Source organism: Electrona antarctica (genome assembly GCF_951216825.1).
Source record: "Electrona antarctica genome assembly, chromosome: 2".
Taxonomy (NCBI): Eukaryota; Metazoa; Chordata; class Actinopteri; order Myctophiformes; family Myctophidae; genus Electrona; species Electrona antarctica.
Window position 1 is genome coordinate 6,931,841 of NC_136807.1, and position 12,140 is coordinate 6,943,980.

The 12,140-nt window shown below is 42.4% G+C and overlaps 1 protein-coding gene across 1 annotated transcript; it reads right to left on the bottom strand.

Moving 5' to 3' along the window:
* LOC306915934 (3-dehydrosphinganine reductase-like) lies at window positions 1-2,455 on the bottom strand (the record flags this gene model as incomplete). Its single annotated transcript, XM_079493605.1, has 2 exons — window positions 1-1,044; window positions 2,357-2,455. 2 exons carry the CDS (start codon window positions 2,453-2,455, stop codon window positions 1-3), a joined length of 1,143 nt encoding a protein of 380 aa, XP_079349731.1.
* Between the last annotated feature and the right edge of the window lie 9,685 nt (window positions 2,456-12,140).

A 12,140-nucleotide genomic window follows, 5' to 3' on the forward strand; every position in this document is an offset into this window, starting at 1 on the left:
TCATTCCCTCTTATTGGCTGCTTCGGACTGCTCTCTCTGGATCATGCAGCGGTGCACAATGCTGTTGAAACCCCTCAGGTAGAAGAGTCCGATGGTCCGAAACAGTCCCATGGTCACTATCTGCTTGAGGCCTTCTATGATGGAAGTAACGGGTGACATTCCACAGGTGAGTGTTGAAAGCATGTAGCCGTCACAGCCCACAGAGCTGCTGAATTTGCCTTGCACAGCATCCCTGACAACCATCTTGGCCACTTGCTCTGGTTCCCAAACCCCACTGGCCTTACAGATTAAACTGGTCTCTAGCAGCTTTGTTTTATTCTCCTCGGCAAGCCCTGGAGTGTCTGTGTCAGGCGGGTAGGCAACAGTCACGGAGATATTGTAGGGCTTTATCTCCATCTGCAGTGCCTCAGCCAGGCCACGGAGAGCAAATTTGGAAGCGGAGTAGGCAGTGTAACCAAACAGGCCAACCTGGCCTGCTTGCGAGGACACAAACACAATGCATCCCTTTCTGCGTAACTTCATGGTGGGCATGATAGCCCGTGTTGGGTATACGCTGCCCAAATAGTTCACTTCCATTAGACTTCTGAAGTGATCAATCTCCATTTCATCAAACTTTGCAGAAATGCCTCTTCCTGCACAGTTGACAAGCATACACACAGGGCCCAGCTTCTCTTGAGCCTGTTTTATCACCATCTCCACTTCACGATAATGCTTGGAAACATCCACAGATATACAGAGCACCTCCTGTTCATCGTTTACAGCACATTTCTCAACCTCCATCTTTGCTTCCACCAATTTGGTCTCGTCCCGTGCCACCAAAGTAACGAAAGCTCCTTGTTTGTAGCATTCCATAGCAATGCATTTTCCAATTCCACTCGATCCACCAGTCACCACAACATGGGCCCCATTCAGGTTCAGAGGTTTGAAACAGTTGATATGAGTACAAATCATGTACAACACGCAGACAGCAATAAATGCAATGACAACAAGCATAATGAAAGGTGTTAACGGGTGTATGTGTAAATCAAAGGGCCTACTTACTGCCTATAGATCCATAAAGAGAAATTGGTCAACTACTGGATGTTTACACTGAAAGGAACTGCTTGGGTAAATCCGGAATGGATCTAAACAGTAAAAATCAAGTTCTTCCAAAATTGTAATTCTAAATTGAAAATTACACACCAAAAACACTAGGCTCTCCGTAATCAACAGCTTTTATATAATTTGCAGCGACGTCACAATTGGTTCTAAACTCGTATTATGATTGGCTCAGACACACTGTACATGTTTCCAAAAATAGAACTCGGACTTTGTCACCTCCACCGCCAACTCTGCTAGTGAGGCTAATTTTGCCTACCTGTGCAATTAGCCATCTTAGCCATACTCACTTTGACAGCCACGCTTTAAACCCAAAGTGCACTTCTCTGAGCACAGTTCTCCGCCAGGACGGGTTGCTTACCCAGGGCTGTGTCAATTAGCCCCGTCCACACATTTGTGGAGGCAATAGAGAGTATGCGTGTGACATCATCATCAAACCAGGAAGTTATGCAGGAACGCCTACTGAGTGGCAAAAAACGACTTTCTGGCCTTGACAGCCCATACATCCACACAGAAAAGTCATATCTGATTGCATTAAACAACATTAAACCATGTTAAACTCACTTTGCCTGTTGCTTTGCCACTCGATTTGCCACTCGATGTGCCATTCACTTTAATCATGCGCATACTCTCTATTACAGGCAAACGATTGTGCCTGATTTATTGAAACAGTGACATTTGTAGCCTTTGGGGTGGAGCCGTGAGGTGGTTCTTTGGCCTACTGGGTGAAATGGCATCTGGCATTGTTGTTTAGAGGCCCTTCAATTTTTGGCATTTTGTTCCTGGAAAATTTGGAAGCCAATCCATAGCCAATCAGAATGGAATCTGAAAGATCTGAATTGATCACATGACTCCAGAGGTAATGTGTACCGGTCTGTGTGAGTTCTGGACAAAATCTGTAGTAGTAGTAGTATCGATGTGTGTGTTTTTGAAGAAAAATAAAATGGTGGAAAATCTTGTCAGGCTGGAAAGAGCGTGCATGGCATTATGATCCAAGGCATCCAGGGAAAACCTTTTGATTGTACGGTCAGTTCAAGATATAGTCCAAAATGTCTATTGCCTGTTATAGGGCCACCCATAATAATGCCGATATGTGAAGGGGAAAGAAATGGTGTGGGGGCTCTTTTTGGCCTGCTAATCAGCCTAAGACCTAGGCCGATCAGTCCAGTGGTCGCTGCTCACGGACGGGACAGGGGCAAATGCATTATCTCCACTTCCGGCCTGGTGGAGATAACTACGCACCCTTACCAAAACGCACTCTCCTGGGGTTGGCAAAGTAGTGGTATATGACAACCAGCAGGAATAATGACACGGCAAGCATGTTGGTGAATGTGGTCAGCTGTACATCTGTCACCATTGCTAATTGCCTGATTTTACTCCTCCGCTTGGTAAATCTAATTGAATCTGCCAAATAAAAAAGTAAAAATCAGGCCAACGGAATTCAATAAAATGCAATGAATGCCAAAGAAAATCAGCAATGTTGCAAAGAGTAGCATCTGTGCCATCAGCAGCTTTTATATCAGGGGCGACATCACAATCAGTTCTGACCTCACATTGATGCATCGTCAATGTGTCCAAATATAGATCTCAGCTCGCCTCATGCCTTTTACCTGCATTCTAGAGCACTGCAAATAAAACATTGACAATCTCTGTGTGAGCTGATCTGTAGTATTTATTTCTTGCTTGAAACGTTTTTTTAAGAAGTGGGTTATCATTCATTCATTTGTTTAGTAATTTAAATAAAGTAGGGATTGACCGATTATCAGCAACGGCCGATTATCGGCACCGATATTGGAAATCGAAGCACAAAACGATGTTGGCCGATATTGTCAGATTTTTTCCTCTCTATGCAACGAGGCATAAATGTGGTGTATAATGTTCCTCTCCTCAACTGGTGCTTTGAATGGGAGTATTACATGCTGTAGGCTACCATCATACCAAAAATCTAAAACTTGTCACCAAGTGCACGATCTTGTTGATTTTGGACGAATTCAGACCCAGCTGCTTCCTTCCTCATCATGCTCTGATGCACAGAATATGCCTCACCAAAAAGCACAGTTAAACCACAAGCTGCTTTCAGTTTAGTTTCTCTTTCACCCCATTCTGTGCACAAATAAGACTGCAGGCTATAGCCTCCTATAGCCTCCTATAGCCTCCTATACTACTAATAGATTTCATCTGTAAAACAGTTTTTGTGTTTGTTTTCTGTTCTTTTTTCTTTTTTGGAGGGGTCAAAAATGAAAGCCTGGGAATCGAGGCTACTGTCATGTACCCTTAAGGTCAGTTAATCCTTGAAATAATGTTTACAGCTAATTTGCATGCTTGATGTTATTTGCATTTATGTTTAATTCATTAATCTAACTTTTGATGCATATGGTTTTGTAATTGAAAGAAAAAGATAAACTGAGGTATTTGATTGGTGATATTGCCTTTGTAAAAGACTTTGGGATTTCTTTACTTAAGAGGGGAGGTGTCATGTAAAGTGAACTACATGTGTCAAACTAATAGGACTACATATTCTATTATGCCAAGTCTATAGTGCGCATGCGTTGCGCACGCCGGTATGTGTGAGTTGTGGTTGATTGGCACACTTCAATAAAACAGTCAGTTGTTATGTAACCCCGCAAGCGTTGGTCAGAGCGTCCTGTGTTCTAATCTAAAGTAAGATTACAAGCGTATCAAAACGTTACAGCTACAAACCTTATAACTCTAGACAAACTGCTTTAAATCTGTTTTTGAGGAACTTGCACTGCAGAGAGACACGCTTTACAATCTGTTTTTATAAACACCAGCCAGCTTTCCCAACCAGAGGTAACGTTGCTGTTTATTCACCTTTACGTTGCCTTACCTTTTTATTATTAAAAGTAGAGTAAGAGATTATCTTTGGTTCAAATAAGTGTTAAAAAAGCTCTATATTGTCACATTAATGGAGGCGCAACACTTGGTCATTGGTCAGCCCATTAACTATGTCACTAATGTAGTTAGTATAGAAAGCAGAAACATCTGCCCAAAACGTTTTTTCTTCTTTAGCAATATAGGCTATTTGTTTAATAGTTCCAAATAATGGATTACATTTTAGTCATTATTGAATGAGTCCCATTTCTCTGAGTGAATGAAGGAATGGAGAGGTTCTATATATGGAGTTAATTTATGATGAAGTTTGTTGACGAAAAGAAAGTCAAAAAGTTGAAACATAAATGAGATATAGAGCTGCTGCCCCCCTAGCAGTGATTCTCAACCCGTTTAATTTCAAGGACCCCCAGTTTGTCATGCATTAGTCTACGGACCCCCATTTAATGGCATTTCTACCTCTGAGGCCCCCAATTTATATTGTAAAATCAATGTTAATTTAACTCTCACTCAAGGACCCCTGGGGGTCCCCGGACCCCATTTTGGGAACCACTGGCTTAGTAGCTGTAAATGTGAATTTAAACCAGAAGAGTGGGTACTGAGAAGCCTGTATGCTTTGTAAAATGGTCTGAAATAAGGTCAAGTTTATGATTTGAACATTTGACATTTACGGCTTAATATTTTGTTTGTTAAACCTATAAAACGTGTCAATACAGGTCAGGTAGTATTTGATATTAATTATATAATATTATATTACAACTAGAACTGCACTCTGTCGAGTGCCTACTTGCTTGTTGCACACAAGTAGGCCATAGACCGCTACAAACTTTCAAATCTTAGCCTCACATATTTAATTATTAGATTTAGCTATTTGCTACGTACCTTCCAGCTTGCCTATGTCTATGTCTATGTAATTTCTGAAACACGTCATTGTTACGTCACCATCGATAACCAATAATACCCTGGCATTGGTACACGTCATATACTCATATGTCTATATGTATGTATATGTAGTTTCTGAGTGGTCGGTGGTATAATGTGGTTACTTGGGTGGTTTGATGCGTATGTCGGGGCCAGCACATGTTATGACGTCATATGCTGGCACCAAGCTGACCGTGCAGGTATGTTTTCCGTCACGCTACGAAGCATGTGTCTATGACGTGATGAAGATATGTACCAATGTCCCTTAGAATGCAGTAATGCACGTGATATGATGTCATATACGGACACACGGAAGCTGACCGTGCAGGTATGCTTTCCGTGAATCGTGATGAAGATTATGTACCAACGCCAGGGTATAATTGGTTGACAATGGTGACGTAATGATGATATGTTTCAGTGTCAGGGACATACGCACATCGCACCTGACTGATAACATTACTTGCACGCTCTAAGCTCTAAGTGGCAGCGGTGGCCGAACGGATTGCGGAGCGGTCTTGATACCGGAAGGTCGCCAGTTCGAATCAGCGGTCCGACACGTTAAAATTACCACCGCTGAAGTGCCCTTGAACAAGGCATTGAACCACTACGATGAAATGTTCTATGAGCAGGGCCTGGCTGGAAACAAGTTCTTGAGCTTAGCCCAGATACCCTGGGTAAATATAGTAATCATTTCATTTCATTTCTCTGCTTGCGCAAGTAATTACAATATTACAACTAGAAATATTGTTCCTGAAGAAACAATGTGGGGTTGCTGGAAGCCAAAAGATTGTAGGCCTACTGTGTTGTTTCATTTAATGTAATTGATTAACTTTTCAGCAGACATGCGGACTGTGCCGTGCGCCCGGGAGGTGTCCCTTATTTGAAAATCTAATATTTGGCAACCCTGAAATAGAATGTCTGGTTATATTAAGGAAATGATTGTTCCTTGCTGTGTTACACACCCATAACTTTAGATGTTCTTCCGTATATTCTTCAAAGAGCATTTTAATCCAATCCAACCGGTGGCCATTTTTATCATACTGTAGTTTATAATGTATCAGCGTGTGATACAGCTCACACCCGGCAGGGGGGCGCATCGTTGAAAAGAACGGAGAAAACTTCCACAAATGTGATTGAAATGTGTTTTTGTGTAACAGTAGTGAAGATAACGGTACTTTTAACCACCCGAGGAGGATCCTAACATCCGTGGCTCTGAGGACTGAGGAGAGACCTTTATATCTGAAACCTGAACGTTCATGTAGATGTTATGGTTGTAAATGCAGGAACGTTCATGTAGATGTTATGGTTGTAAATGCAGGAACGTTTATGTAGACCTATATAGCCTAGTTGCCAAAAAGTGAACCCGGACATGTTGAGTACACCAACGTTTTATGTTATAAATGTTTAGTATGGGTCCCCAGCATGTAGAAACTGCCGGATGCTAACTTGCATATGTTGGGCAATTTTCTTAATTGGCATAATATGTGACCATACCATTAACAACCTATAGAAGGCAAAATATTCAAAATTTCATCATGCTTTATCTAGCATGTGATGTGTCAAACTAGGGGGTTTTCATGATGCTGAATCCTTTCCAAGCAGTTTTGCAAAAAAAACAGTCATTGGGCTTAAAACGGCCATGCCCACACTTTGCAAAACTAATGCCTGGAATGGATTCAGCATCATGAAAACCCCCTAGTTTGACATTGATTGATTGAAATATGTATTAACAGTTTGCAGAATTACAGTACATTTCAAGCATAAACTCAATACAAAGACTGTTAACTGTGAGTGGACGACCCAATTAAGCATTACACTTGTTTACAAGAGGGTACACCATGTTCAGTTCATCAAAACATTTAGAGACGTACAAATAGACACTTCTATATAGTCAAAGAACAGAACAGGAATTCATAGTAAAGGAGGTAAAAAGGGAAAAGAAACATATACAGTGAGGGGGAAAAGGGGGTGGTGGTGGGGGGGTGATTCAGATTTTACGGGGGCCAGTTTCGAATTGCAGCCGTCCGTAGGTGCCCTTTGAGAGCGTCAAGGGAGTCAAGGGATTCACAAGTCTTAATGACTGTTGGTAGGGCGTTCCACATTTTGGTGGCATAGGAGCGAAAATAATTTAGTCCCTTGTTTGTGCCGAATCTGGGTTGTACATGGTTCGTTGCACTCCCTCTGGTGTTGTGGGTGTAGTATTTAGACAGGTACATGGGTATCTTGGTGGTGTATCGAATCTTGTGGACCAGACCCATTGCAAGATGCACATCAGACACATCACATGCTACATAAAGCATGTTCTATAGGTTGTAATTGGTATGGTCACATATTATGCCAATTATGAAAATTGCCCAACATATGCAAGTTAGCATCCGGCAGTTTCTACATGCTGGGGACCCATACTAAACATTTCTAACATAAAACCTTGGTGTACTGAACATGGGGCTCTATGGGCTGGCTACTAGACTATATATGTTATGGTTGTAAATGCAGGAAGTGCAAACAGCAGCTTGAAGTTCCGTCATGACTGGTGATTAGGACAGTGTTTCCATGTCTGCTTATTTGAAGCGACTTTGGGCTTGTTTTTTTTCTGCAAAGTAGCTTGTAAATATTTGTAGTTGCGGTTTGTGGTATTTGTGGTACTTGTTTCTAAAGTGTATTTGTTTATTTTGTCTTGTTTCTAAAGTGTAGTTGTTTATTTTGTCTTGTTTCTAAAGTGTAGTTGTTTATTTGGTCTTGTTTCTAAAGTGTAGTTGTTTATTTGGTTTTGTTTCTAAAGTGTAGGTGTTTATTTGGTCTTGTTTCTAAAGTGTAGTTGTTTATTTGGTCTTGTTTCTAAAGTGTAGGTGTTTATTTGGTCTTGTTTCTAAAGTGTAGTTGTTTATTTGGTCTTGTTTCTAAAGTGTAGTTGTTTATTTGGTCTTGTTTCTAAAGTGTAGTTGTAAGGTTTCTTTGACTATGCATGCACCTCTTGGTACCACAGCACCTCAAAGGCCCTTAAAACAAGGCTCCAGACCTCCCAAAACAAACTGGTCAGGCTCCTACTTGGCCTCACCCCCCGAACCCACCTCACCCCTGCCCACTTTGACAGGCTGGAATGGCTTAGGGTCGAGGACAGATTACAGTATCTTGCAATGGGTCTGGTCCACAAGATTCGTTACACCACCAAGATACCCATGTACCTGTCTAAATACTTCCTTAATGTTAACGGTCCACACCCACAACACCAGAGGGAGTGCAACAAACCATGTACAACCCAGATTTGGCACAAACAAGGGACCAACAGTCATTAAGACTGTGAATCCCTTGACTCCTTCCCCCCCCCCCTTTTCCCCTCACTGTATATGTTTCTTTTCCCTTTTTACCTCCTTTATGATGAATTCCTGTTCTGTTCTTTGACTATATAGAAGTGTCTATTTGTACGTCTCTAAATGTTTTGATGAATTGAACATGGTGGACCCTCTTGTAAACAAGTGTAATGCTGTTATAGAGTATAAACACAACTAAATATGCAAGACAAGTACGTGTTTGTATTTTTTGGGGGCCACCGAGGGGGGGGGGGGGGGGGGGGACGTGCCCCCTGGGCCCCCCTAAAACTCGCTACTGGTTAAATGTACCGATACTCGCTACTATGTATTTCTTAGTATAGTCTTGAGAGGCACAAAGTCAAGTGATTTGCGTCGAGCTGGGATTGAACCTCAGTTTCCCACTCGTCACACCGACACATAACCTACCGTGCCGACAGAGCTGAGCCTGGTCACTACATTCATACAACTTTATGTTTTAACCAAATATTATCACTTAAACAACATGATCACCTCTCTCCCTCTCCCTCTCCCTCTCCCTCTCTCTCTCTCTCTCTCTCTCTCTCTCTCTCTCTATCTCTCTCTCTCTCTCTCTCTCTCTTTTAAAGGTGGTTTCATTTGAGACGATCTTTGCTGTCAGATCAAGTTCACTGTCAAGGAAGTAAACTAAGAGATCATCTATTGCAGATCTTTTCTGTCCATTGAGGTGGAGTTTACACACAACATTTAGACTCAGTGAGTTCTGTCCATTGAGGTGGGGTTTACACACAACATTTAGACTCAGTGAGTTCTGTCCATTGATGTGGAGTTTACACACCTTCCAATGAGAAAAGGTTACATTTCTTCTTTGTTCAACAGCTGTTCCTCATCCAGAGAAGACCATGGCTTCCTCTCACGTAGATTCTCTACAGGTTGGTTTACTGGCAAATAGCGTCTCAAAATGAATATCGGAGAACTCGACAGTTTTCCGTATCGCCGCGAAAAGTGCAGAGATCTTGCCGGACATGTGTTTTTCCTTCAACACTCCTTTTAGAGTTTACACTAGATTCATTCATAGGTACTATTCATAGTGCTTCTCATTATGAAAGCACCACCCCAAAGAGGGGGAGGGACAGATCCCAGATACCTTCAAGTGAGAGAGAGAGGATAGTTGAAGTAGAATGCTAATTCAATCCATTCATAGTTGTTTAGTAGCCTACTTCCATCAAGACATTAGCATGCGAGACATTTTTGGTTCACATATTTCATTAGATTGTGAGACACAATCACAACTTACTTTAGTAAGTCTTCTCTCATATTTATATCATATCACACCACGGCGAGCTGTCCAGATCACGGCGAGCTGTCTACAGTTCCGGCGACATGTCTTCACTTTTTTTTTTAAATTCGTGCGAGTGCTGTCCACTTTTCACCCCGACGAGATGGTAAACTGGCGAGTTCTCCACATACCCTCAAAATAAGGTGTCATTGTTACAATTAATTTGCATAGTGTAAAATATAATAATAATAATGATAATACCTGCTACTCATTTCTATAGGGCTCGTCTGTGAAGATATTGGTGGCCAACAAGGTGGAACTGATCAAGTGGCTCAGATCAGATCTCCACATTCTACAGCATGCTCATTGTGAGGGAATTATTGATGATAGAGTTTATACAAAACTGAAGCATACAGTGCAGCCAGAAGATGTTTGTATTGAGCTTATTGATACAGTGATTAGTAGAGGAGAGGGAACTTCATCTCAGTTCCTTACACTTCTCCAAAAACCAGAGATTCTCGTCACGTATCCACAACTCAGCGAATGGAATCCTTCTGTTGCGTTGCCAGGTAAGAAATACATTTTATTGTATTTTTTGTGCCAGGTGGAAGTAATGTCTACTTTGTTTGACTGCATAATAAGAGAAGAGGGGTGAAGCTAAGTAGCACCAATGAAGGACAAGGACTTTAAACCAAGTCCTATGAGGCCACTCACAATTGGCTATGACCAGCAGGTCAAACGTTATGGCAAATTACAGGCGTTTACAAATATCGACCAATCAGAAAAGGGGGTTCAATTGTGTCAATAACTCACTTCCTGTTTCATATTCCTCTGGGTACCCCTTCTAGGATGTCTTATGTGCCAAATATCTATCTCTCTCTCTCTCTCTCTCTCTCTCTCTCTCAACATGGAATTTCTTTGTTTCCTACAGGTCTGTTGGTGGAGACATCAGGGCTTCCCATTACTTACTATGAAGACCAGCTTCAGGACAACATGAGCAGTGAGCAGCAGAGTCCAAGTGTAAAATTGGGCTCAGAGCCTGAAAAGGTCTTCATCCCGCCCCACAATGTAGACATCAAATACACAGACATCCACAGCCACCATGAGGTCAGACAGATGGAGATGAATAAGGCAGTAGATGGAACACATATCCAACCTGGTAAAATGCACAAAGACCCTTCTGGAAGAGACATAAAAACAGTACTGACCGTTGGCTGTGCAGGAATTGGCAAAACGTTCCTCATACTATTGTTTTTGTCTGACTGGGCCAAGAAATGTTTCCCCCAAGATCCACACCTTGTGTTCCCGCTCAAGTTCCGCCAGTTAAATGTTCTCAAGGGACAGAACTTTACTTTGGCACAGCTAATGCACAAATGCATCAAGGAAACCAGAAGTATTGCAGAAGACGTTCTTAATGACATCTTTAACGTATTGCAGAAGTCAGTACATTACAACAAAAGCCCCTTCAAAGTCATGATTGTTATGGATGGATATGATGAAAATAATTTCAAGTTCGATTTCAAAACAGATTTTGGCCTCATGAATGTGGTGGATTCATACCCAGTGGAACATCTGCTTGTAAACCTCATCAAGGGAGAGCTGCTTCCCTCTGCTCACATCTGGATAACCTCACGACCTGCAGCATCCAATCAGATCCCTAAGGCGTTTGTTAACAGAATGACAGAAGTACGAGGGTTCGTCAGAGATGACCAGAAGAAGGAGTTCTTCACGAAGAGCATCAGTGATGAGAACAAGGCCAGCTCAATCTACTCACACATCCAGAAATCAAAGATCCTCCACACCATGTGTGAAATCCCAGTCTTCTGTTGGTTCCTTGCTAGAGTTGTGATGAGCATGAAGATGAAATACAAGCTGCCCAAAACCCTGACTGAGATGTACCGCTACTTCCTGATCGGTGAGATACTGCGGGAGAAGACACAAGATCTTGAAGTAGATGAGGAAGACAAAAATAAGCTCATAAGGGATGCAAGGGAAGTTCTTCTGAAGCTGGGCATGCTGGCGTTTGACCAACTGGACAAAGGCAAGATCATTTTCTATGAGGAGGACCTGAAAGCGTGTGGTCTTGATGTGAACAAGGACTTGCTGATCTCAGACTTTTGCACAACCTTCTTCAAAGAAGACGATGTGTTCTTCCGCCAAACGGTCTACTGCTTCGTTCATCTGAGCCTCCAGGAGTTTCTGGCTGCAGTCTACCTGTTCCACTGTTTCACTCAGTGGAACAAGTGTCTATGGTTCCACCGTTTCACTCAGAGGACTCGGAGGAACAGGGAGGTCCTGGAGACATTCCTGGGAACCAGCCGTGTCAGTTCCTTGGAGGACTTCTTGAAGAGAGCCATGCAAAAAACCCTACAGAGTGAGAATGGTCACCTGGACCTCTTTGTCCGCTTCCTTCATGGTCTCTCACTGCAGTCCAACCAAAGTCTGTTAGGAGGCCTGCTGGGTCAGACACAGAACAGTCCAGAGGAGATCCAGAGAGTCATCAACAACCTGAAGGAGATGAGCGCCGATGAAGACCTCTCTCCTGAAAGATGTATCAACATCTTCCACTGTCTGATGGAGATGAACCAGTCAGTAAGTCAGGGGATCCAACAGTACCTACAGTCAGATAGCAGATCAGGGAAGAAACTCACTGAGACCCAGTGTTCAGCTCTGGCCTCCATGCTGCTGATGTCAGAGGAGGTTCT